We start from the raw sequence: 26,616 nt of genomic DNA on the forward strand, positions 1-26,616 counted from the left end.
TCACCCCACCCCACGGCTGCTTCTCCTACAGCTGAATGACACTGCACATCTGGAGCAACCAACGTAAGGTATCCACGCTGTAGTAGCCACATCTGGTCTGCAAGAATACGTTAGAGGAAAAAAAAAACTGACAAAATGCACACCAATAAGGGGTCAGCAGTATCTTTATTTGATTTGAAATCCCAATTAAATCACTGGTAATAACCTCAATTAAAGATCATCCAAGTTCAAGATAATCCAACACCTTTTTGACACCTCTGAGTCTCAGATTTTACATCTACAAAAATTCTTTTACAGTCAGGATTTACAGTTTATACATTTCATCATCAATACACCTGGAGGAACCCTGTAACATTCTTTCTGCAGCGGCTGATTGATGTCTATACAAAAATGTAGAGCAGCTCGCTGGCCAGCTCTGGTCAGGTAAAACTTTCTCAATGTGCAGTTTTTTACATTTTGTAAATATATACGTATATTTATATTACTCATTTACAATCCTGATTATACAACTATCTAATTAGCAAAAATGCAGGCACTTCACTTTCAGAACTTACTAGTGCCTATAAATAGGAAAAATCCCGCCCATTTACATATATATAACTATATAATAGTACTTAAACATAAGAGCAGTCTCGAGCTTCTGATCAACCACAGTCAGCAGTTACAGCCATAATTACAACGCTTGTTGCAAATCACAGTCTGACCGTCTGGAAAAGACAAGTTTTTGCAAAATGTCTTTATGGTTTTAACAGATGTACTGAACCACATAAATCTCTACGCAGGCCACTGCTGCCACAGAGTTTTTAGGCAAGTCTTGGATCAGAAACAGTTCGCTGCATTGTCGAAAAGAGAAAAAAAAAATAATCAAGACACAGGACAATAAAAGGTGATCAATGCAGGTTAAAGGATAAAGACCGGAGGACATGAGGGGTTTCCTCTTGTAAACAGAGGTGACGATTACACTCAATTCACATGTATCGTACTGCACACAGCGAGTCTACAAGGTCACTTGTGTTCAGAACTGGTGTGATGGGCAAAAACGAAAAATGTAAGAAATTATTCATAATCAAAAAGACAGTTTCTGTGAAAATATGCTGCATTGCTTACACTCTGAAGGACTCACACGGTAAAAATATCCTTTAATTCTGCATCCTGCTTCTTTTTTTTTATTATTAATGTGGACTTTTCACTGATGATTTCTATCTTGTGGATCAACACCTATTAAAATAAAGCTTTACGTGAAAACACTTTCACTCATGTGTAAAGGTAAAGTCTGTTGCATAGAACAGTATTTGCAAGTAAAACTGACTCAAAAAATAAATTTTAGTTTCACTCCCTTCCCATGAAAAGGGAGTTTATGTTCTTATGAATTCTCTGGTTGTTTATCTCTGCCAGATTAAAAAAAAAAAAAAAAAAAAAAAAGCAGCAATACGTATCAGAAGTGCTCAAATATCTCAGTCTCTATGTAGTGTCAAACTCCTGTTGGATGAATTAAGACAATTGGCACTCTTTATGGGACCAATCACTGCTTTAACAAGTCTTTAAGCACAGCTCCACCACTGGCCTCAGCTGAGACCGGCACAGGTGTGAAGGTGGGCAGAGCGTCCGAGATGGGCTTCATCAGCAGGTGACCTCCCGAGCCGCCGGAGCCGGACCCGGCCAGCAGGGGCACCGCGGCAGAACGAGGGGCCAGGAACGGATTGGCCTCGCCGGCTCGCTTGCTGGCTCCAGCAGTTCCTGTGAGGAGAGAGGCTTAAATTGAAATAAGGTTTGATTTGTTTTGGAAAGTAAGAGAAAGAACAAAGCCTCCTGTCTGACATGACTGATTGAACTTGCAGTGCAGAACTTTTACATATAAATGAACGTCTGTTACATTCGAGCTCTTGCCAAACGAGCTCACACAATGCTGATTTAGCCTATCACCACCAGATAAATTCCTCTCCGTATTTCACAGTGTACAGTTTTTAATCTGGTGTCGGGTTCGACATTCCAACGCTGGCTGGATGAATGCAGACTCCCACCAGCCTAGCCAGCTAACTTCCAGTTAGCTTTCTGCTAACTTGAATGAGGATAAAATAATTTAATCGTGTGGCTCTTCTAGACTGTCCGAATGTTATCGGACCAAATGGATCAAATTCTGATAGTGAAACAAGTCATTTCATGGGGGTTGTGTGACGCTCAAAACAATTTATCCACCATTTTACAGTCAAAACAGTAGCGAGGGAGTAGGCTACTGCGGCGTAAGCATGTTTCGACAGTGTTTTTGTAATTACTCTCACTGCCAGAAGGGGGAGATAAAAGTCAAAGCACTTTGCGCTTTAAGCACATGAGAGAAGGAAACATCCTGGCGGTGGTTATTCCCAAAGGGATCGTTTACCTGTGGCGGTGCTGGAAGCAGCACTGCTGGTTCTTCTCGGAGGCGGGGCGCTCAGAGGTTTAATGTCATGGACTGGAAGCATTGGTGCAGGCAGCGAAGGCGTGGACTCAACCTCCAGGAACTTTACAAACATCTCTGAGAAGGACTGCAACGAAAAAAGAAGCATAGAATGTAGTGCTGATGTTTTTTTTTTTAGATATTTTACTGATCCAAGCAAAGAAGCCACAAAGAGGGAGGTCAGAGCTCAGAGTTAGCTTCAGAATAGCATCTTGGAGAAGAATAAGTGTCTTGCTCAAGGACACTATTGTTAGTTGAAGAATGGTCTCTAACCAACTATTCTGCTGCCAGGAATGTGTCTCTAAAGAAAAGTGGGTATAGATAATTGCTTTATGGAGTCTCTGTGTGTGTCACGCTAAATTATAAACAGGGCAGTAAATTCCTGTAAAATCCTTTGTGGATTAAGTTTGATTTTTATTTTGAGTGATATATGTATTTCCTTCGTTTATTTCCTATTGTTAATATTTTTTATGGGAGTAAATATATTGTAATGTATAATTTGTACAACTTTACTACAAAAGGGAAGGTTCTTTGGTTAGTGCTTGTTTTATTTATTTATTTATTTATTGTTGTAGTTTTACTTCCTTCTTTTATTATGGGCTTTTTTTGTGGAAAGGTACGCTTTTTCTCTTTACTCATACTTTGTGTTTTTGCTGTATATGTGAGGCTTTTTGACTTTAAAGGTGCAGTGTGTAGAATATTAGTGGCATCCAGCCGAACAGACTTGGCAGAAATGGAGTATAACATTCATATGGATGTTTTAAATAGTGTATAATCCCATGAAAATAAGAATCGTTGTGTTTTCGTCACCTTGGAATGAGCTCTTTATGTCTATATCGGGAGCGGGTCCTCTTCCAGGGAGCCCGACATGTTGCACCACCATGTTTCTACAGTAGCCCAGAACGGACAAACCAAACACTGGCACTAGAGAGGGCCTTTCGCATTTTGGCGAGTTTCGTGGCCACCGTAGGTTCTCCGACACGCTTGGAAGGGGAGCCGGAGGGGAGGGCTATTCAGTTCGTTGTAATCTGCAACCTCAGTACTTGATGCCTCTAAATCCTACATACTGGTCCTTTAAAGTTAAAATCCTTAAAATTAGAGTGTAGTCAAATTCCATTTTAAACTATTTATGGTCAACATTTTGTTCAATAATAGAATTCAATGTATTTACATCCTGTTTTTTACCTCTCTATGTCCTAGTTTTCATTGTTAGTGACGGAGTCCGCCGCTTCACACCTGCGTGTGAAGGCAGCAAGAAATGACAGGAAACACATGCATGTATTTACAGGAAATAGATGCATACATGTAATCGAGCATTACTGTGTGTAATTTTATCTAATTGATATCAGCCTCACTGTTAATAGTTCACCCTCCTGACACTGTATCAGAGCTGTATTCAATTAGCGCACATCAAAAGCATTCAACTGGCGCACACAGTTGGGATTTTATTGTGAAGCAGTCACAGGAAACGCAATGTATCTGTAACCGAGGTTAATGCTGATGGTGGTCGCTCTTCAAAAATATTTCTGCAAATAAAGACAATGATCATTTTCTACGCTTTTTTGTCAGCAGATCATGTTAATTTTTGCAATAAGGAAATGAAAAAAGAGGACGCGCTACAGTGAGCTGCACCATGCATGAAATTAGATCTCAGCTGCAATTATTATTGATTGATTTATATGTTAAAACAATGTGAGTTCGCTTGGTTTTTCTTTAAATACAGTTGCTTCTCTGTTGTATTTCTGACAAAGTAACTGCTCAAGGAGTGTTTGCTGTAGTCGCCAAGGACTGAAATCTTAAAGGTGACATATCATGCACATTTCCAGATCTATATTTATATTCTACTGGAATATCTTTGCACGATTTACAGTTCAAAAAACGTATTTATCTTATACTGGCCCTTTATGCAGCCCCTCGGTTCAGCCTCTGTCTGAAACAGGCCGTTTTATCTGCTGTCTCTTTAAGGCCTCCCTCCCGATGAGCCCACTCTGTTCTGATTGGTCAGCTTCAGAAGCTGCATCTTGGCAGACTGGCTCCAGAGGCTACGTAAACAAACAATAGGATTTCCCTTTTTTTTTTTTTTTTTTTTTTAAATGGAAACTTCTCAAAAACATCTGTATGTGAGTGGACGACACAAACAATCCGTGGAACAACCTCAGCAACTAAGACTACAGAATGGACAGCCGTTTGTGGGCATGTGCAAACAATCTGACGCACATGCCCACAAACGATCTGACATTCGATGGGGAAGAAGCATGGATGTATCATAAGAGCTGGATACTGGACTACAAATGGCGCCCATTCAGTCCTATAGGGATCGCTCACCTGGCACATATGCCAAAAAAAATTTCTAGCTTCCGGGTTTGCTTCCGCGTTGCGGCCCACTGAATATGTGCAGTAGTGTTTCCCTCGTTGGCCCCGCCCACGAGCTCCCGCTGGGCCCATAGACTTTACATTGTGATGACGTCGCAGATTTTTAAATTGCTTTTCTCGGCTTGAGGAAAGTTTTACAAACATAAAACCTCCATGGATCAAAAGTTCATAATAGAAAGAGTCATAATTGTTGTTGTTTGCTGTTCGAGGGGTCCTGTCAATAATTTTAGAGGCGTCTCTTTTACAATGGTGGTCTATGGGGAAAATGCTTCTTGGGCTGCAGGGGGATTTTTCGCTGCAATACCGCGAGTGGCCACTGGGAAAACTTGGCTGCAAGGCTGAGCGGCGGCGCCTTATCCAGCTCTTATTATACATCCATGGGAAGTAGGCGTAACTTTGCAAACTGAGCTTTCATAGCAGGTTGAGGCTGAGGCTTCTGACTTTCAGGGAGCATTTTTACATAAATTAACCTCAAGTTTTGGAACTTTGACCATGTTTAACACAGACCTAATAACAGTTTAAAAATGACAGTCAAGCATGATATGTCCCCTTTAAGGATTTAACAAGTGTAAAGTGAATGTGTTGATATAGTCCCAGGAAGCAGTTAGACCCACTACAGGTAGAATATATACAATATGAACATTGTCTCTGTGACAAAAGGACTTAATGTGGTGTTTCTTACAGAGTTGAGACTTTGGCCAATGGTGGGCTTCTGTGGAGTGTTTGGGACACTCTGCGCTCCTCTGCTTCCCAGCCAGCCCGACATCCAGCCAGTAATACCTTGCCGTCCGTCCTCCTCCAACATCTGCACAGACAAAGACGGGAGGCAAGGAAGAGAAGACAAAGATTACTCGATACACATGAGGAATAAAGTCTCCAAAAATCATCACCGACATAAATATATTGGGATCAAGTGCTCAAATTCATCACTTTTCTTACTTGACCAAGAAAAGTGAACAATGAACAATGTCTCATTCGAAGAGTTTTCGCGGAATTGGTCAGATGATTTGAGTTTTAACTGCTCTTGGTTTCCTCTCTGCTTGCCACCGCTTTCTGGAAAACTACTTTGTGCACACACCAGTTTGACCAATGTAAAAGCTCTGTGTTACTCTGTTGATAGTACACACTCCTAGAAGAAGCTCCCCGCTTTATCATGCAATGTCAGTCATACTCCCTAACCATCAACAACATTTATTTGGCAGGATGCAGCTCGATGAACTGCACTTATAGAGTGCTCTGATCATTACATTGGACTAAAAAGGCACTAGAAGGCGGATAGCTGCTCCACCGAGGCTGTGTCTGAAAAAAAAACGACTGCTTTGTGGGCCACTTGGCTGCCGTAAACATGAGTTGAGTGGAAAATTTAAATAGCATTAACGGTAGATGAGGGAGAGATGAAAAAAAAAAAATGGAATGACCTCCAAGATAATAAAAATGAGTCTTCTGAGGAGTTGTAATCGCATTTGCCCCTCACCCTGTATCTGTTTTCCTTTAAGAGTATTGGGCAATATACTCTGGAATCATTGGATGGAGTCCCACAGGGCTCCTGCCAGAAAATCTGGATAAGGAAAGGCTTTCTTTTTCAGGGTTGAGCTCTGACTGAATTTTCAGGGGCTGCTGGAGTTAAAAGTAACCGTTGGACGGCGAGTTTCAGGGTTGACTTTGTCTCTCAAAGACACATTTACCTTTATATTTCAAAAGCTGAAAAAGGTCTGTTGTCTTACAGTCAGAGTGATCTGTCAGAGTATGTAAAAAGAGAGAAGGGTACTTACTGTTTTTAGTACATGGTAGAATTGCTCCACACAGCTTAAAGTACTTTTTAATGGTCACTGGATGAGAAAAAAAACTGTCCTTTTGACAGACGGCCAATGTGACGACAGGGGCATACAATAAAATCCAGCTTTGTGAAGACAATTTAAATCTGTAGTACTTCTTAAACTCTACTTTTATATTTTAGCAACAAAGCTGCAAAGACTTGGACTCAAGTCAGACTTGCTGTACGTCACAAAAATGAAGCCGACTTGGTATATTTTAGCATATAACCCCTCTGAAAAACCACAACAGATACCATAATGGATTGATTAGTGAGCATTAGAGCTGCTGGTAGGTGTGTTTTTTATCTTTTGACAGACACAGGCTAGCTGTTTCCTCCTGTTTTCAGTCTTTATGCTAAGCTAAGCTAACCCTTTGCTGGCTGTAGCTTCATACTGAACACAGACACGAGTTGTATCAATCTCCTCATGTAACTCTCAGCAAAAAAGTAAATAAGCGTATTTCCCAAAATAAATTACAACTAGTATGCTGATGCAAATGGCTTTTCCCACTTGGCAGCTCATAATTGTGGTCCAAACGGCATGCTAAAACACAAGTGCACAAACCTCCTCTAGTACATTTAATCCCCAAAACACAAGGGAGCATTTGAGAGTTACGACATACGTAGCAGAGGCCGTATTTCTGTATTTATTAGTCTGGTGATGACATACGTTTATTCCCAATATGGCACAATACCACAAACATTGCTCACTGACTGTTTATGGCATTAAAACTGCAATGAAAAACTATTTTATTAACATAACTATGCAATTTGTTAAGTGAATACTTTGAACATGAGTCAAGAAATCTCTCACCTTATCAACATCTTCTCGGCTCAGTCCCAGGACATTTCCCATGAGCCTCATCACATCAGCGCGCTTAGTTTTAGGTGTGTGGAAATATCCCAAGAACAGGTTACGCATCAGGACTCTGGAAACAGAACAGCATGAACAAGGTATGATGTCGTTCAAGTTTTTAAAGGAGGTGGCCTCAGTCCAATTTTTGTGCAGCTGCATGAATTATTACTTATAACTTAATTACTTATATTTCCCCGAAACAAACATTTCTACCAATTCCAGCACTTAACAGCTGTTAGTGAGAGATGGGAGAGTATGTCTCTTTCACAACCTCCGCAGTCGAATCATCAAAACACAAAAGCACCGTTAAAAGACGAGACGAATCACAGCTCCTCGCTGCACATTTCATTCAACAAGGAAACTCTTCCACTGACTTTACTGGAGAGTGTGATGACTTGAAATTCCCAAAACGTAGAGTGTCGATCATAATCGCTTCCTTTTACAAATGGAGGCCAAAGCGATGTTTAGCCTGGACTTCATACTTCATGGCTGGTTCTTTGAAAGTATAATAACTCCAGATTATGAAGTGTATTGTGTCTGTGTTAAATGTGTCAATATGTAAGAGGATCCAATGTTCAAAACTCTTTATCAATTGTGTATTTTCTATCTATGCATGCATCCCACAATTCTTTTGTATTGTGGCTGCAAATAATGATTATTTTCAACACATTAGTCGATTAACTGATTAGTTGATTGAACGTCAATTAATTACTGACTATTTTGAAAATTAATTAATCATTTCAGTTGTTTTTCAAGCAAAAATGCCAAATGTTCTTTAGTACGAGCTTCTCAAATGTGACGATTTTTTGTTGTTCGTCGTCATAATTGATAGTAAAGTAAATTGTTCTTCTTGATGTTTTGGACTTTCATTATCAACTAATCGTCCAATTACTTACTCTATTAATTGTTTGGTCTCTTAAACATCAGAAAACAGTAAAAAAAAAAAAAAGAGAGCACTAGGTGATGTCATGAAATGTCTCTTTTTGTCCGACAAACAGTCCCAAACCCCCGAATATTCAATTTACTGTGATATAAAGACCAAAAGAACATTTGAGAACCTGGAACCATCAAATGTTTATTATTTTGCTTAGAAATTACTTGGACTATCAATCATTTAACATATTAGTAACCTTTAAATTTTCTTGCAATTGACTAATTGTTGCAGCTCTATTTTATATTTATGGTTTTATGTTATGACACAATTATCATTTTCCCTATTTATAGAGAAACGTCAACAAAAAGCTGTTGATGCTGCCTGAGGATGAGCGCCGAGCTGGAGACATGCAGAACACCTGAGCAGCTGACAGTCTTTTTTTCTGTGTTCTTCATGCCATTAAGTGCCTGTAATTGTATTATTATACACATATTTAACATATAAAAATGTCTCGTTTTTCTGCCTTCAGCAGCAGAGTTCACCTTTTTCACACTACATTAGTTTGCCGGTCATGGGGGTGATCCTCTAAATGTCATATTAATGCTTTGAAAAGATGAGTCCTTATCACATTTTCATATTACAGTGTGACTTTCTACAATCCCTTGAAACTGTAGAAGATTTTTCTTTGTAATGTATGATAGTTCAATGAAAACCATATGACTTGCTAATCCTGATCTCATGTAGCTGAAAGAAGGAATGTAAGATTTTAACCCAAACAGGACTGAGCTTACTTGTCTATCTTCCCCTCCGTGCTGTTCAGCAGGTTCATCAGTTTCTTCTGCGCCTCCTCCAACATCTCCTGCCTCACATCCACTGCAAACAGCACGCACACACACAGTAAAATACCAGAGGTAGCCTGTCATTATGAAGATTGAATCAGAACGTTTTTACAGCTATAAATAAACATGATGTAAATTTTGCATAGGTGATTGATTTATAAAGCAAACATATGGCCTCATATCAGGTCTAGATAAACACAATGATTGAATATCAGCCTGAGAAGGGCGAAAAAAAAAAACAGTCTGAGAATTTACTGTGATGTAATGTCCATATGTGAGACTGATAAGAAGCAAATAAGCTGAGTGTGACACAAAAAATAATATAGTAGAATATAACCGTTTAAATTTCAGGGGGATTAACATATTTACTTATCTTGTCTGTGCTCAGTTATGCAGACTACGATAAGGACATGTGAACACTAAAGTAGAAATATGCGCATTGGGAGAAAGAAAAAAGAAAGGCTGCCGAGCCAGACATAGTCGTCAAAGGATGGCAGATGCCTTCTATAAAACCTTTAATAAAAGTAGAAACAGTGCACTGGTCTTCAGACTAAGTAGACATAAAACGGCTTAAAGGACATTTATTTTTATTACATCCTAATAAACGCACCTTTATCTTGCTGTAAAAATGAAAGGCGTTTTGCGTCTAGTCTGATAATCTAATTATTCCCTTGTATAACTTTTGTTGTGGCAGAAACCCGTCAGACGACATGTGGAGAACTTGGCTGACGTGAACGCGCACAGCTGCGCCTCACCTTGCTTCTTCAGCTCTTCAATTAGCTCCTCTTTCAGATCGAGCTGATCCGTGAGGCGAGACGCTGAATCCAGAGCGGCGTTGGCCTCGTCGAGGTTCATCTGACAGGGAGCAGAGAACCATTAAAGTACACCTTCAATTATTATGGCTTTGATACGGCTGTCATCGAGAAATATATAGGAATATGTTTTCACTTTAAGGCCTCGCTGTTGATGGCATATGTTGGATATAAATAGATTGAATGGATTCTCTGACCGGTGATTGATTGCTGGTTTACCTGAAGGGCAGATGCTTGGTCTTCCAGCCTCTGAGCTTTCGTTCTCCACTCTTCCTTCTCTCTCTTAAGCTTGTCAAGCTCTGCTGAGTACATGGCTTTCTCCTCTGGATGGGAAACAGAGAGGAAAAGTAACATTATAGGTAATATGGACTTTAATTGTCAGACTACAGGCACTAAATGCACTGTCAAAATTGTAAAAATAAGCCACAACATAGATACAACCACACTGAGGATGCAAGTGTGGACAGAAAGACGTGAGGAGGAAGCGGCCAACTTGCCTTGTTGAAATTGCTCTAGCACCATCTGCAGATTGGAGAGTGAAACTGCATACTGGTTGACCTGCTCCTGGGAGGTCCGGAGCTGGATGAGTGCATCGTCCCTCTGCTTCACCACTCTGCTCAGCTGCTCCTGCAGAGACTCAACCTGCATACTGGCCTGTTGGCTGGAGGCACCAGACAAGCAGGCAAGCAGAAAAAAAACAGGAAGGATGACATTGACAATTAAACAAAAGATTATTTTTTAAAAAATATGTGCAAGGCAACTCTGCAACAAATTAAAACAAAACAGTTCCATGGAAATACTTAGAAAATTATTTGAACATGAGTGCACAATGCAAGCAGCGGTTACAGAGGGCTTTAAAAAGAATTAAAGTGAGACAAGGACAACAGTAACGTGGTTAAAAGAAAATCATTCAACGGGAGGAGCTTTCTTGACATCTAGCACTTAATATCGGTGACAGATAACACAATGCAGGACACATCTGTAAAGCTTTTATCTGGACATACAGCTGCATGTCATCAGTGCAACAGTGGAATTCAATTTTGTGATGCGCCCCAAGGGGAGCATATAAATGGAGACTCATATGTTTACATGCACTGCTTAAGTGCAACCAGGTTACAGTCAGCTTCCTCCAGAAAGCTGATTTCTTAACTGTCAGAGAAAACCTGGTTGCTGCAATCAGGGTTGGAGATCAGAGAAAACCTGATTTTCCCAGGTGGATTTTCTACTAGAGAACAAAGAGATTTCTCTGACATCTACAGTATATATGTAACTGGGTTTCTAATTAGCTTTGTATGCAGAACAACAGATGGCACACAGGGAAAGAACAGCAGAGCGGTCGGATGAAAGGAGAGATTATTACACTGAGATTATTACACTGAGTCCTCGTATTTAAAATAATTCCATCCAAATTCTGACTGACACTGAAACTAATACAAAGTAGCTTGTAGAAGTCTAAATAAGTTTGTTTCAACCACTGAACATTTGACTGTTTGATAAATTCACACTGTGAGAAATAGCTCTGCTGTCTGTCACACACACCAAAAAAAAACAAAGTCAGGAAGCAGCGTCTTCTGTCACTAACACTGTTAAAATCAGTAAGCCATGCTTCCAAAATAAGGTTGGGGGTAGACGAGAAGTGTGGTTACTGATCTGCTGCATGTATACGCAGATTTACAGTAACCAGGTTACTACAGTGCATTTAAACGCCTACCCATGTAACCTGGTGTCTCTGAGTGACCTGGTTACTCAAGTGCATAAACACACTAACTGAGGGCCCAAGATGGAGCCTTGAGCGACCCCACAAGAGAGTACGGCAGCAGAGGAGGAGACAAAGTAAGACCTTTTTCGAGATGGTTAATTAAAACATCAAAGGTCAAGCTAAAGTCAAGGCCGAGGAAACCAAAGCAAAGAGATAAAAACAAGATCCAACTCTCTGGATCTTGTGATCCTACAAGGTCTCAGATAGAGCTGCTGTAAATCCATGTTTTTATTTAGTATAATAAGACAAATGTGTTTTTACAGACTTGCACCCATACAACAATTTTTAGCCACCGTAACACCTTTTTTTAATGCAGTTCTATTGTTTTCAAGTGAATGTGAAACCTTATATGTAATCCAAACCGCAGTGGAGATCTATACACATTAACAGTGTATTTCAGCATCACATCTAATACACATGCTGCAGTTTTACTTTATGCTAACCTGGCATTCTCCACGGCATTCGAGGACGTGGCAAGTTTGTCGTCCAGCAAGGTGACCTTCCTGCGTAGCTCAGTTTCCCTGTCCTCTGCAGCGAGGGCTTCTCTTGTGTACGAGTCCTCGATCTCCAAGAGGTGATTACGCAACCTTTCCAGCTCCAAGTTGAGCCGCTGTTCTTTGTCTCTCATATGCTGCAGCTGTGGAGAAAAGAGAAAATGCTGTCATGTGTGGATCAACAAAAATAACACAACAACTTATTAATTCCATAATTTCTGCAGACCTAAATGTGTTGACTGGATTTTTTAGGTATTATCACTTGCTAGTTGTGGAACTAATGGTTGATATACTTATCATCTGTCCTTTTGGCAAATGGAAATGTGGAAAATTAGTAATCCTCCTATTTTTTCCAGGGATATGTGGAAAAACCGAAGCAATCCCAAACCTTTTAAAATACTTTACATTTAGTGGAAATGTCACACAATGAAACATTGTGATTAAACTGATAACAGCAAATCCATCAACCTGACTGTTTTAATACCTTTTGATAAATATCAAATTAAAGTCACTCTGTGTAGAAATTTATAATTTCTGACCTTGGCAACTTCATGATTGTCTCACCTTTTTACAAACAAAAACTTGTCACCAGAATACTTAAAAATATGCTATAATCACATAATCACATGGATTTAATATAAAAATAAGAGTTTAAAATCAGATTCTTATCAGTATGCAGAGTAAATTATATTTTGATCAATTGTACCATGTAAAAACAAAAGTAACATGGGATGAAAACAGTATTTACAAGTGTACCACTGTTGCTTTAATATACATACAATCTGAACTGACTTGATGTTTAGTACTTTGAGTTTTGCAAAATAGTTACCTACCAACAGACTGAATCTTCTTTGAACCTGTGCTCAAGTTGTCTTGCTGATAAAAACCTAGCAGTGAGCAAACACAGATGGAATACCTACGCAGGTAAAATTGAAGGGTAGTAGCGAGCCTTCCTACCTCGGTCTGTAAAGCAGTGGTCTCCATTTGTTTCTGTTTTAGTGCCATCATCACCTGATCTCTCTCCTGCTGGAACGCCACAGCTTTCTCCTGCATGGACTTTATTTCATTCAGGAGCTGATTGAGCTCACCGGATTTACCCTGTAACACATCAACAACAGAGTAAATCAGAAATCTTTATGTTAAGAATGCAACATGGCACAACATGATTACTGAGTGTCTGCATTTCTAGCATAAATCTCTAATCCTGGATGTTGGGTGTTTGGTCTGGTTTGTTTCTCTACTGAATGTATAAAATATATTAAGTTTTAGCTGCCAACTGACCTGCTCTTTGTCCTTGAGCATCCTCTCCACAGTCGCAGCTTTATCGCTCATTGCACTCAGCTCAAACTCCTTCTCTCTGAGCAGAAGAGACACCTGCATGTTGGTTTCTTGCAGCGCTCTGAACTCGGACTCTTTCTCCCGAGAGCGTGCAGCCACGAGCTCGTTCTCCTCCTTCAGCTTCTTCACGTCCAATTCCAGAATAAGAGCACGCTCTTTCAGGTTGGTCACAGCCTGCTTCAGCACCTCGTTGTCATTCTCACGGTTCCGTAGCGTCTCACTGACTTGACTTAGCTGGTCTCCTTTGGCTTTGATGAGCAAGTCTTTCTCCCTCACAGATCTCTGCAGGGTATCCAGCCTGTCCTTGATCTGCTGGACCTCAGCGGCCTGACTCCTCTGCTCGCTCTCTGAGGCAGACGCTGAGTTGGAAAGCCGGTGGTTGTTCTCCTGAAGGGTTCTGATCACGGTTTCCTTCTCGGCCAGCTGTGCTCGCAATGATCCAAGGTCTTCCTGCTGTTTCTCATTATTTACAGTTGAAGCCGTCTGGTGGCTTGGAGCAGCCGCTGTGAGAGAAGGTGCACTAGACTGAGCAACTACGACTTCAGGAGTCTGTGCAACGCTGCCCAGTTTACCCAGCAGCACATCCTTGGTGGTGCTGAGCTGGGTGATGGTCTGCTGGACCTGAGCGAGCTCCTGACTCAGGCTTCCCAACCTCCTTTCCTTCTGCTCATAGCTCTGGATCAGTCGAGAGTAGTCGACCGACAGCTTGGAGCTGCAGTCGCTGTCAGCAGAGACCTGACCCTGCAGTTTGATCAGCTCCTCCTGCAGCTGCGCCGACTCGTGCTGCATGTTCTTGACCGTGGTGATCACCTGCTGCTTCCACTCCTCCATCTTCTTCACCTGCTGTTTCAGGGTATCCCGCTCCTGCAGCAGCTCCTCAAACTGGTTGCTGCTGACACCTCCAGAACCAGTGCCGGACTCTCCTCCTGAGGACTGCAGGACAGTTACCAGTGTTTGGCACTTCTGGGTCAGCGCGTCAATCTCAATGTCCTTCTCCCTGATGATGCGGGACAGGTTCTGGATGGTCTCCTTGAACATCTCTTGGCTTCCTGAGGGATCGCTCATGTTTAAGAGGCGCTGGTTCTCCTGCTGAAGCTTCAACAGAGCCGCCTCCTTCCCCGCCATGATATCCATGAGACGGTGATAGTCGGAGCGAAGCTGGCTGTTCTCTCTGGTCTTCTCGTTAAGCACGGCTAACACTTGCTCTCTCTCCACAGCGTACGCCTGCAGCTGCTGCTGTAGGAACATGACATCCTGGCTGTGTCCGCCGCCTCCACCCATGGAGACTCTTGCATGAAGCGCCTGGATCTCTAGATCTTTCTGCAGGATCACCTGGGACAGTTTGCCCACTTCATCACGAGACACCACCAGCTGGTCCAGCTGTTTGGTCAGCGAGAGGTTCTTCTCATTCAGCTGGCTGATCTCAGTCTCTTTCTCCTTTATGCCCTTCACCAGTTTCTCTATTTCTACCTTGGACAAGTCGTGCTTCTCGTTGCCATTCTCCTGGTTTAGAGACTGAGTCTTGTCCTCCTGCAGGATGACTTCTCCCTGCACAGGTGGGGAGTCTGCACGGCCCTGCTGGAGTCGGGCTATCTCTTCATCTCTGGCATGGATAAGTTTGTCATAGTTGAGTGTGGTCTGCTGATGGCGAGCATTGGCCTGCTCAAGCTCACTCTGCTGAGCCTGGAGGGACTGCTGCGACAGAAGGAGAGAAGTCTGCTGTTCCTCCATGGTTCTTCTCAGAGTTTGGACCTCCTCTTCCAGGCCATTCCTGGAGGACTTGAGCTGGGTGATCTCTGTCTCCAGCTCAGTGATGATGTCCAGAGTCCTGGGCTCAGCCAGAGGTTGAGGTCTGCTCTGCTGATCTCTAATCCGGTCAATCTCTTCTTTCAAATGGCTGTTCTCCTCCTTCATACCTCCCAGCTGTCTCTCCTTTTCCTCTAGCGCTTGTCTGAGGGCTTCAGCTTCCCTTGTTGCGACTGAGATACTGTTCTCCATCTCCATCTGCGTTTCTGCAGCGTTTTGTTTTAAAGTATCCATGAAGACGTCCTTCTCTTGCAGCAAATCTGTCAGCTGTTTCTGCCCTGAAACTGTGATCGAAAGCATCTCGTTGGTGTCTCTGTGGTCAGACGCCAGCTGCTCAATATCTCTCTTCAGCTGAGCTATCTCCATGTCCTTCTCCTGGTTGAGTTTAATGGCACGCTCATGCTCTGTCTGTAAAGCAGAGGCGTCCATGGAGCGGGCTCGGGTCAATTCCTCGATGGTCTGCTGGTATTGTTTTGACTGCTCTGTTAGTGTCCTCTCAGTCTGCCTCAGTTCATCTTCAAGCTGATTTTTCTCCAGTTTTAGAGCTTCGATTCGAGTTTCCTTTTCCCGCACTGTCCTGTTCACAGCTGTCTGGTTTTCCATCATCTGCCTGTTCAGTTCCTCCACTTTACCCAGAGCCTGCTCGCTCTCCTCCTTCAATCTCCTGTTCTCCATCTTCAACTCATAGTCCTCCGACATCACCTTCTCCTGAGAGCTCCTGATCTCATCCAGTTCTCTCCTGAGGTCCGACAGCTCCTTCTTCTTCCCCGCTAGCTCCTCGTCAGCCGCCTGTGCCCCAGTTCCCCTCTCTCCTGTCTGAACCAGCTCTTCTCGGGTGACAGACAGCTGCTCCTCTTTCTCCTGCAAAGTCTTCTTCAGCTCTGAGATTTCTTTGCGAGCCTCCCTGCCCTGCTCCTGTGCATGTCCCAGTTTGTCTTTCAGCTCCTTCACTGTCCGTTCCAACTGCTGTTTGCCCATATGCAGGTCGTTAAGGGTGAAAGCGCTCTGGCTTATTTTCTCTTTTTGGGTCTCCAGCTCTTGCTCCACTGCCCTTTTCTGGTCTTTGGTTGTGTTCAGCTCTGTAGTCAGTCTTGATAGCTCTGCCTCTGCCTCCTTCAGCTGTCCAGAGAGCTGCTCCTTCACAGAGATCATATGCTAGAGACAAAAAAAACAAAAAACAAAAAATAAAACCACAGTGAAAGATTTTTTTTTAAAAATGTTCACATTATCCAATTTTTGTGCTGTATTGTGGGTTTCTACACATTTCATAGTTTTTCCCAAACCTTGGTGTTTTTGCTTGACTTGAGAATCTTGCTTATTTTTGCTCTGCATTAACAATACTGGAAGACTATAAAAACTTGGTAGGCTGAGTTAGATGGGTTACATATAATTTAACAGTTTAACATAACCACAATAGGTTAAAAAACCCTAAAAATATGAAGTTATATGTACATGGGAAGATATTTCTGGACATATTTTGGCTGACTCTTCAGACATGCACACAAACCCTACAAAATTACATGATAACAACAGTGTAGCAACAAAAAAAAACATAAGCCACCGTGGTCATTCAGACCTGTGTTGCTTCCTGGTTTTGCTGGTCTAGCTCCTCCAGCTCAGACATCAGGGTGTCACGTTCCTCCTGAGTGGCTCTCAGGACCTTTTCTCTCCTTTCCAGCTCTGCCTGTAGATCTTCTAGTGACTCCGATTCAGCTCCATTATTGCTAACTGTTTGCTCCTCTGCCGCTTTCAGTCTCTCTTGCAGATTAAGCTGTGAGGAGAAAAATCACACAAATCAAGAATTACGCTTTAAATTAGAGCTCTGTTATTTACATTGTGTAGTTTTCACACACTTTGAAGAATGAAAATGAAAAGGATCTTATGTTTATCTTTGATATGTTAAATCAATATTTTACTTCAGCAAACATTATGATCAATCTCTCTCTCTCTACTCTGGAGATCTATTTTCTCCATCTTTTTCTGTTTTACCAATAATTTAACACATGTAAATATACTTTGAAAACATATACAGACAAATAAAAATGTATTACCATGTTCTATACTGTTGATGTATATGTCACAAGTGAGATATTTACTTTTAAGTAATCGTATTAATAAAGATATTACAGATATTTGGGGCAGCCTGTGGTTAAAGTCATTTTCTGTATCAGATAAACAAACCTTTTCTTGTTCTAGGACGTCCTTTTCTTGTCTCAATGTCCCAATGATGGTGTTCAGCTCTAAGATGTCTGCATGCTCAACTTCTTCCTTTGGTTCTGACTGATTTATACAAAAAAAAGTTAGAAAAGTCATTAAACAAGGAGGAAAACATAAAGAACAAACATAAAGATTAAGCATAAATATTTAACACAATGTATGGTTAATTGTTTATATTCACACTTACTTCATCCAGGTTTTTCAGTCTCTCTATTTCTTTTTCTGCAGCTGGAAATATGAAAGTTTAGTTAATATGCAGAATAATTATGAAAGAAAACAACCTACGACTTATAGGAAGGAATTCATAAGAATATTCTGTTACTATGCAAGACTGATATGAAATTACTACAAACAAAAGTATGACGTTAAACAACATTTTTTATTGTATTTTTCATAGCAAAGTTAGAGCTTAAAACACAAAAGAAGCACAAAATAACACAGAAAAATGTTATAATAAAACAGATGACAAACAGCAATATTCAATAGCTGAATTCAACATGAACCCAAATAAAGACAGAATACCTGCAAGATTTTGTCTCAAAACTTGGATCTCATGGTCTAGCTGGGCTTTTTGCAGAGCCTTCCCCTCCTGCTCTTGTACTCGAGTCTGAAGCTCGGTGACGGAGGCTTGCAGCCGAGTGTAATTCTGCAGCAGCCCGGCGTTCTCTTCCTGGGCCTCATCTCTCTCCAGCTGTAGCGAGGCCTGTTTCGTCTGTGCCTCCTCCAGGCTAGCAGACAGCTCGGACAGCTGCTTCTCCCGCTGTTCAGTTGCTTCCTGCAGGGACTTCATGGTTTTCTGGAGTTCAAGCAGCTTGGAGGCGTCTGACGGGGAAGAGGCTTGACCGCCACCTGGAGAGAAGGATTTGGAGGAGGGAGTTAAATTTCTCAGCAAATTCTCTGAGTTCCTTTCCCTGCCACAAGCTTTCGTTTCCAAATTTAGAATAAAAAATGCCAAACTTAAGCTAACCGCTCTGAATCTGTTCCTCCAGCTCCTCTATCCTCTCCTCGTACTCTGCTAGCTCCTCTCTGTGCCGCCGGCTAACATCGGCCATCTTCTGCCGCTGGGCGTCCTGCAGAGCAGTCAGTTCATGCTGGTGTTCATCCACCTCACGACTCATTTCCTCTCGCAGATCCTGCTCCAAAGCAGAAATGATGTCAAGGTTAGCGTCTCGGTGTCATTGCTGTCTGGGCAAGTCGTGCTCACAGAGTATTTAAGATTTAGATTCTACTGTAAATTTAATGGATTCTGGCAACTATGACAAATTCACCTTAATAGTCCTTTGAAGTTTGAGAATTTCACCCTGGTCACCATTACCGGCTCCTGCTGCTGTGGATGCCTGAAAGGAAATTAATTCAATTTATGTTGATATAAAGACTGTACAGCCCTTGTTCAGTGAATGTTTCTTAGCATTTTGTTTTTATCTTGCTAGGTGTGCCAGAAAGATGGAGTTTAACAAATCAAAACAATTTAGATTAAGAGTGTCTGTAAAGTATAATATACATTGTCCTTTATTGCAACTCACATGCATCTGCCATCAAAAACTGATAAAATAGAACCAAAACATTTATTTGCAGGTCTCAGATAATAAACAACCTGAGTTGATGCTATGCTTTCAGGGCATCAAGGCAGCCTAGCGATTAAAGAGACTATCCCTTACCTGGATGACTCAGAACCCATCTGTCTTGCTACATCAACAAAATTCTCATTATTATTACCTGAGACATTCGCCTCCAGTGCGCCACCTCTGCCTCCAAACGCATGACTTCTGTCGACAGCCGGTTGATCTCCTGCTGCGACCAGATGGCGTCGCTGAGGTCCATTTCATCACTGTGGAAACCCTGGTTGGACCCCGAGGGGCGCGACGAGAAAGAGGAAACAGAAGAGGAGGTAGTGGTGGAGGAAGTAGTGGTGACGGGCAGCACTGCCAGGCCAACGGAGGCAGACTGGGCTGAGTGCTGCAAGTTCTGGACTTCTTCTTGGAGGACACTCTGCCGAGCTTTTAGGTGACTGATCTCCACCTTGGAAGACACAAAATGAATATTAGGAAACTTTTATGCTTGGCACTAATATAAATCTGATATCAATATTCTGTTTTGACAAGACTTAGCTGATCATCTTAAAGTATTACTCGTCTCACAAAACACAACCTCTGCAGTACGGCCGGTATGCTTTACAGATGCTTTTGCCATCTGTTTGATTTGTCTTTGACTGATTTCTGTGCTTCCTACTTGAATGTTAAAGCTTAAATAAATCTGGAGTCATGTAGGTTTGACATTGCATTATTTTTAATGTTGCAATCTGTGCTTCTAAACATCACTTCAGGTGCTTTAGACGACTGGATATTCAGAGAGCAGCGGGTGTTTTTATATCTGAAATTTATTCGCTTTTTCCTCTACACATATCAACTCTAATGCACTAAAATGCAAAGATTAATCGAGCCAACTATGCTATAACTAAATGGTAACATGTTTACTTCCTGCTATCATCTAGGCGAGGTTTATATATATATATATATGAGCATGCTTTCTTTCAATAACACAATTTAAAGTTACAGTGGATTATTTGTCTTTAATTTCACATCATGCATAGATGCATTTATTCCAAATAGCATGTGCCATTTACTTACCTAATCATAGATGACAGCTAAATGATGTCTTAAACACTAGTGGGTAGGTATTTTTAACAGCATCACAATCATTTAAATGCTTTAACTGTAAATACAAATGTACGTACATCTTTCTGTTGCAGAAGGGTTCGGTACTCTGCAGACTGTTGCTTAATCTGGATCTCTGATGCCTCCAGCTTCTCCTCGAGCTCTGCGTGGAGCTTTTTCAATCTGTCGTACTGCAACAAAAAGGGAAGAGTTAGTCAAGAATACTCAACATTTTTCTTACAGGAAGGTCAGGGGTCATGGTCGAGTACAGAGCAGCGTCCTGGAGCTGGATGCTGTTCTGTACTTGAGTACAGAGTTGCTCAAGAGTTGTTCAAGGGCTCTTCAGCAGAAAGGATGCTTATCAACACAGGGATCTGCACAATGTTTAAAGGGTAATGTCATAATGTTTTCTTTATTTATTCATTAACAACAAATCAAATCAAAAGACAAAAACAAAAATGTGTCAAAGTTTTCTGGCTTCCTGACGATGTCTGCAGCGCTCAGCCACAAGTCCATTAATTCATACTGAACATGTAAATCTTTAAACGTAGGTTGTAAGTGCATGTGTATAGTTCCATTTTTCAAAAAGGCTCAGAAATTTCCACACTCAAACAGACGTATATGGTATATTTGTTGGGGACTATTTATAACACTGGATTAATATACATTTGGTGCTCTACTGAGTATTTACAGCAGCAGAGAGGAGTACAACTGGGGACCCAAAAATTCCCGGAAGCCATCAATAGCACAGGAGTGGGGTGTAGTTTTCTGATTTACTGCTAAATCGCGTCTACCTACAGCTTGCTGAAACTAAAATTAGGACTGAAGGGGAGAAGATTCACAACCGTGGAAGAAATCCAGGAAAGAAAGACAGGAAGCTCTGGACACGGTGACAAAAGATGACATGCAAAGATTAATGTTTCCAGGAATGGGAGAGTACTTTGAAAGGGATTAGAAAGGTTTTCCTGAACGATTTCTAACGAGTTTTTTTTTTTAACAATTCCGGGAATTTTTGGGTCCCCTCTCATACGTGGGATTGATTCAAAAATGCTATTATTTGGTTTTAAACTGTACTTTTCCAGTCAGCATTTTTAAGATGAATGAGCTCTGATGGGGATGTCACATTCAGGGGCCGTGGTATTTTGCATTTCTGGGACACTTTCATGAAAGCGATCCGTCATTAACGATATTATTTTCTTAAGTTAATAAAAAAAATCTAACCTCAGACTTCTGAGTGGTAAATGAAGCGTTGAGATCAGCCAACTTGGAATTGGACACTTGCAGTTCTGTAGCAGCATCTGCAGTCACATGGAGAAAATAACATTGAACATATCACAAACACAGACATAAAGACAGCGAGAATATTATTCACATGTGTAAATCTTTTTACGTGAGACTGTCAATGCAAAGACCAAGCAGCATTAATTAGGTTTAATGATATTCAACAAGCAGAACTTAATGTTTTTCCCCTGTGAAAACAGTAAAAGAAACACAAATACCTTTATTATTTTTATTCACTATCTACCAAGGCACATGACACATTCAAGAGATACTAACTTCTTTTACCTTCTTTATCTTAGTCACATTGTCACACACAGATCTGTTTAACCAGGCTCACATGACAAACACACAGACGCACGGCTGAGCAGGCCGACATTTCTGCAGATCTTGTCAGAGCTGTGAGATCTTAACAGCTGGACACAGCTTGGCCAACACAGAACACTCATTACTACACAAACCAAAGCTACAGACAAATCCAGTTCCAGTAATTTATTATTATTATTACTATTGTTCCTCACTATAAAGTTTACTTAAAGAGGGATTTCAGGCCTGGTATGCAGTATTACAGCCGGCCAAGTCCTCCCTACGCGGTGATAAGAAGTCACACTTCTGGTTTTTGACTGGAGCAGTGAGTTGGAGATCTGCGGCCAAAGTTCTTTCTTTCGTCATTACTTCATCACTCATTGAGTGCGTTTGCTTTTAGACTGATGGTGCTGTTGGGTTTAATTGGGCAAATGTGATGAAGCACTTTTAATATAAGCTTTATAATCATTTCATTTGGACTTCATGAAGAAGGCGACGACTCGGTGATAAAAACAATCCTTACAAATCAGTAACTAAGTCGGAATCGGGCATGGATATTTCAAAGGGAATATCAGTTTAGAGTTTGAACATGAGAAACTTTCTGTCCACAAACTGGAAACCAAACAATGAAGGCTGTAATCTGTGTTGCCATCAGGCTGTTACCTAAAGCCCTGCTGACTATGAATGTGGGAGTGACTGCATGGACTGAGAATGTTTGCTTGAGATTTTACAACCAAATGAACTTTTATACAAACATATACTTTTCCATAGATGACGACGCTTGACTTTCTTTTAACTTTGTACATGAAAAAACCTCCACCAGACAATTGAGGAAATAACTTTTAACATATGAAGTTCAACTAAAGTACGTTTAAAACAAAACCACACAGAGCTTCTGTGTAAACTTTTAAGAGCATCTTCAGTTCAATCTCTGGCGCTACAAAGTGATCATGGCAGAAAAAAAAAATCTAACTCGGCAAAAAGTAATGTTGGATTATAGTGGTAGTCCATCTCCCCTATAATTAACAGATAATTATACATAATCCTGCTGTATGTGTTCAGTTAGCATGAATCACAAAAACAGAGCTAAGGCCTTTCCTCTCTGAACATCTGTACTGGCTCCATTTAAAGTTAATAGTGAAGTACAGTGCGGTTGAGGCAGTGGTGGTATAAAAAGTGAGGAGTATTTAAAGGGATTATCTACTGTAATTTGAACGGTGAAGTGTAAGTGATCTCTGCAGCGGTCTGAGGTATTTTACAGATACTGAGGCAGCTAAGAGTCACTTAAAGAGACACAGACATTCAAATCTGTGGGCACATTTTCGAGTTCACTGCTGATCAAACTGTCTGGATGCAAAGCTCAGATAAACATTCTTGTCATGCAAGCGGTCAGACGCTCCTCAACAGCCTGATGTTTACATACAGTCACTAATCCATATAAGAACAGGGATATCGTTAAAACTTCAGACAGACAAAGCAGCAGTGTACACATTAACTAACTCAGTGCGTCACTAATTGTTTACGTGAAGTTAGTTTTTCTTCTTGACAGAGTCGGTTCCTGACTGTAGTCACATTTTTTCTGATACAGGGACACACGTGTTAAAAACATTTTAACTACCAATATTTTAGCAATGTATTAATAACTTCATGGTAAATGTTTAGACTGTTTTTATTGGAAATAACTTAGAACAAATTAGAAATGGATACTGATCACTTTAACTACACACATGTAGCATAAACATACTGTATATACACCAAAATATTACATTACCAACTTTAACTATTGGGGTGTATTGTTTTATACTGAGAAATGATATTTACTCTCCCCTCATTGATATAAATGGGGTGGACAAAATACTAGAAACACCTCTCAGTATAACCATGAAGCTGGCTGTGTATGTCTTATGATTGTTTCAAGCATTGTCTCTTCCTGTTCTTAACATTTGGGATCAGTCAGCCAGACCTTGTTTGGAAGTTTCCGAGTTTCTAGATGCCTTTAAATACTATAAGCGACAGAGCTTATTGAAATAGTCACAGTTTCTCTGCAACACAAGTTTACGTCATTCAGTGTAGTGGCTGCTTTTTCTCTGTTGTGATTGACCTCAGATGATGACAGCTGAGTATCTTTAAGTATTCATTCACACCAAAATCTTGGTATCTCAGGACCGTTAGTACGTGTTTTATATCAGGCAGATACACTGGAACAATCAACCAGCCAATATACTTATATGTAAACAAAATATTGACTTTTTTTTAATTCAATCAGGAAGTCTCATTGGGACTAAGATCTCTTTTTCGAGAGAGAACACGATCAGCAAACAAAAACAACACAACTACACAATCAACACAGAATTAATAAAAAACTGTTACAAGAGTCATAAAAAACATCAGATAATAAAGCTTTAACATCTCCGAGAGGAATGAAAGACTCTAGTTTGAGAACAGTTTGCAGTTCAGTCCATTTGAAACCAGATCTGCCAGCATTGGTGTGTACATGAGGGATATTTGAGGTTCAGTAGTTACTGGAACATATTTCTGTAGTTACTAGAGTTAAATGAAAGGAGAAGTATGACCTCTCTTTTGCTTTAAACGTGTCAACGTGCCTCTTTATTTCTCACTTATCCTGACTTTGTTGAACAGTGCCATGTAGTGTCAAACCTGCGATGTCTGCGCAATTTTTATTTTTGGATATCAAATCCTGTTTATTTTTTTTGTTTTTAAAAAAAAGATTTTTAGAAGGTGTATATAAAATACTCTGCTTTGAATAATAATTTGTGTCTAATGTAGGGTTTTTCACAAAAAAAGTTAAATTTTCTTGTTAAAATCCTTAATATTGCATATATTCCTTCTCCCTCATTAAAAATTCCAGGATCTATAAATATGTAAATATATTTAACATCAAAAGTTTAACTGCTGGACACAAGATGTTTCCTACTTCACTGTAAAGTCCATTTATCAGTGTTTGTACACTGAAGGCTTCAAGTTTTCACATCACACTTGTGTAAGTTGAATTTTGGACCAGAATTGATTTCCATACTAATTTGATGCCACAACTCACGCTTGTAGGCCCACCTCCCTTATAATTGGATTTTCAATTAGGTCAGTGAAACTTCCCACTTTCAGCAGATGAATGTGTTCATTGCTACAGGTGTGTACATCAAAAACGTGGTGTGCTTTATGATGATGTGGCCAACAAACAGAAAACAGGAGAGAAAGAGACACAAACTTACCTCCTACTTCTTCCACCCCTTCCAGTAACATGTCTTTGGTGAAGTTTGATATCTGCCCGGTGAAGGACGACAGGCTCCCGCCGACCTGACCCAGGGACTGACCGAGGCCGGAGCCGATTCCACCCAGCCACGATGACATGTTCAACACGGGTAAAAAAACAAAAACAAAGCAGGGCCCAGGAGGACGAAGAAGAGAGGAAAGAGGAGGAGGGAGGGGGCTAGCTTAGCTTTGACTCGAGGGTTGATAAAGTCAGCTCGGTCATTAAGCTCAACCGGAAACTCTGAAACACAGAGACGGATTTCGCTTTTAAAATCCACTTTGTTCTCACGTCACAAAGTCGGTTTTCAAGCTGACAGACGCTCATTTAGCTCAGACTCCGGATAATAACAGCTGATCAGTCGCCTGGAGGAATTTGTCAAAGCTAGCAAGCTAAGCGACATTATATTACAGCCAGACAGCGGATAGTTTGAATGACGCCTTTACGTTGAAGACTGTGTCACCTGCGGTAGCCGTGAGCGGTGTTTCCTTGCAGTTTTTTTAGCCAGTCTGACCAACACAGCTCCCAGAAAGTGCCACCTCAACTGCAGCCATTATCAGCTCGGCTGTTGCGGCGGCGATGGCTGTCAGGTTTGACGTGGACACAGAGCGCAGAAGCGGTGCATTGTGGGATGCTGGAGGACCAACAACTTCAAGGTGCGTTCAAGGGCTTCAACTGAGAGTCGGACAAACACAACTTCTATACAACTCATCTTTTGGGACTGTACCTTTAGTCAGACATTTTGGTATGACCTTAATCTTTTTTTAACGGAAAAGTAGATACTCAAACTCAAAACTGAATGTATTTCATTTGTTAATTTTTTGCTGATGTAATGCCCGTCAAGAAAATGCATGTTAATAATCTTATTTCTTTATTAGCAAAATTCCACATACACACCAGCAAATTTGCAAAACAGAAACCCAACATCACTGTCTTCATGTCCTACTTAAAATCCTTCCTGGACACACTAAAATACTGCACAAATTCTAAAGATGTGAAAACTAGAGCCTTATGTAATGAATTGATTTGTAATTTATTTTATTTAATTTTGTTTATGTTTGCTTCTTATTTCTTTATTGATGTATTATGATCTGTGCACTACCTCAAGCAAACATTGCCTTGTTACTGTTGTTGGATTGGTAAAAGGTTTTAAAACATTCTTTCATTATTTTTTACAATATAAAATATAATACACACTATGTACACGTGTGTGTGTGTGTGTGTGTGTGTGTATCATAAATATTGATGAAAAATGTCTTGAATAAACTAAAGGAAAGAAATGCTCTCAATAAATCACTAATAGTTAACAGAGGAATGTTCCAGGCTGAATTTACTGCATGATTCTTACAAATCTGTCCACACATCTACTGTTTTGACACACCACATTAAACCATTTATCGTTTCAAAAATGTGTTTTTTCTCCAAAATTCTGTTATAGATATTAGAACTTGAACAAGCTAAAACTTTATATTCATGAAAGTGACACTCCAGCAAT

At 40.7% G+C, this 26,616-nt stretch overlaps 1 protein-coding gene across 1 annotated transcript; it reads right to left on the reverse strand.

Annotated features, from left to right (window-relative positions):
- Nucleotides 1-146: 146 nt before the first annotated feature.
- trip11 (thyroid hormone receptor interactor 11) lies at nucleotides 147-26,236 on the reverse strand. Its single transcript, XM_042388497.1, has 22 exons — nucleotides 25,585-26,236; nucleotides 25,084-25,364; nucleotides 21,491-21,567; nucleotides 20,350-20,460; nucleotides 19,332-19,634; nucleotides 18,884-18,952; nucleotides 18,583-18,748; nucleotides 18,138-18,464; nucleotides 17,803-17,843; nucleotides 17,580-17,678; nucleotides 16,975-17,169; nucleotides 13,536-16,553; nucleotides 13,212-13,352; nucleotides 12,204-12,397; nucleotides 10,499-10,662; nucleotides 10,221-10,324; nucleotides 9,945-10,044; nucleotides 9,142-9,223; nucleotides 7,435-7,549; nucleotides 5,490-5,612; nucleotides 2,378-2,522; nucleotides 147-1,737 (listed from the first exon to the last, which is right to left on the reverse strand). Exons 2-22 carry the CDS (start codon nucleotides 25,220-25,222, stop codon nucleotides 1,523-1,525), a joined length of 5,928 nt encoding a protein of 1,975 aa, XP_042244431.1. The 5' UTR covers nucleotides 25,223-25,364; nucleotides 25,585-26,236; the 3' UTR covers nucleotides 147-1,522.
- Nucleotides 26,237-26,616: the final 380 nt, after the last annotated feature.

The sequence above is a fragment of the Thunnus maccoyii genome, chromosome 16 (assembly GCF_910596095.1).
Source record: "Thunnus maccoyii chromosome 16, fThuMac1.1, whole genome shotgun sequence".
In the NCBI taxonomy this organism is placed as follows: Eukaryota; Metazoa; Chordata; class Actinopteri; order Scombriformes; family Scombridae; genus Thunnus; species Thunnus maccoyii.

What these genes read in the sequence shown, in the direction of transcription:
- trip11 (XM_042388497.1), bottom strand. Translation starts at nt 25,222, where the DNA reads ATGTCATCGTGGCTGGGTGGAATCGGCTCCGGCCTCGGTCAGTCCCTG. An exon ending in TTACCACTCAGAAGTCTGAG is followed by an intron (nt 20,461 to 21,490) that starts GTTAGATTTTTT and finishes TTTTTGTTGCAG; the next exon opens with TACGACAGATTGAAAAAGCT. An exon ending in ACGGAGGGGAAGATAGACAA is followed by an intron (nt 7,550 to 9,141) that starts GTAAGCTCAGTC and finishes TTCTGTTTCCAG; the next exon opens with AGTCCTGATGCGTAACCTGT.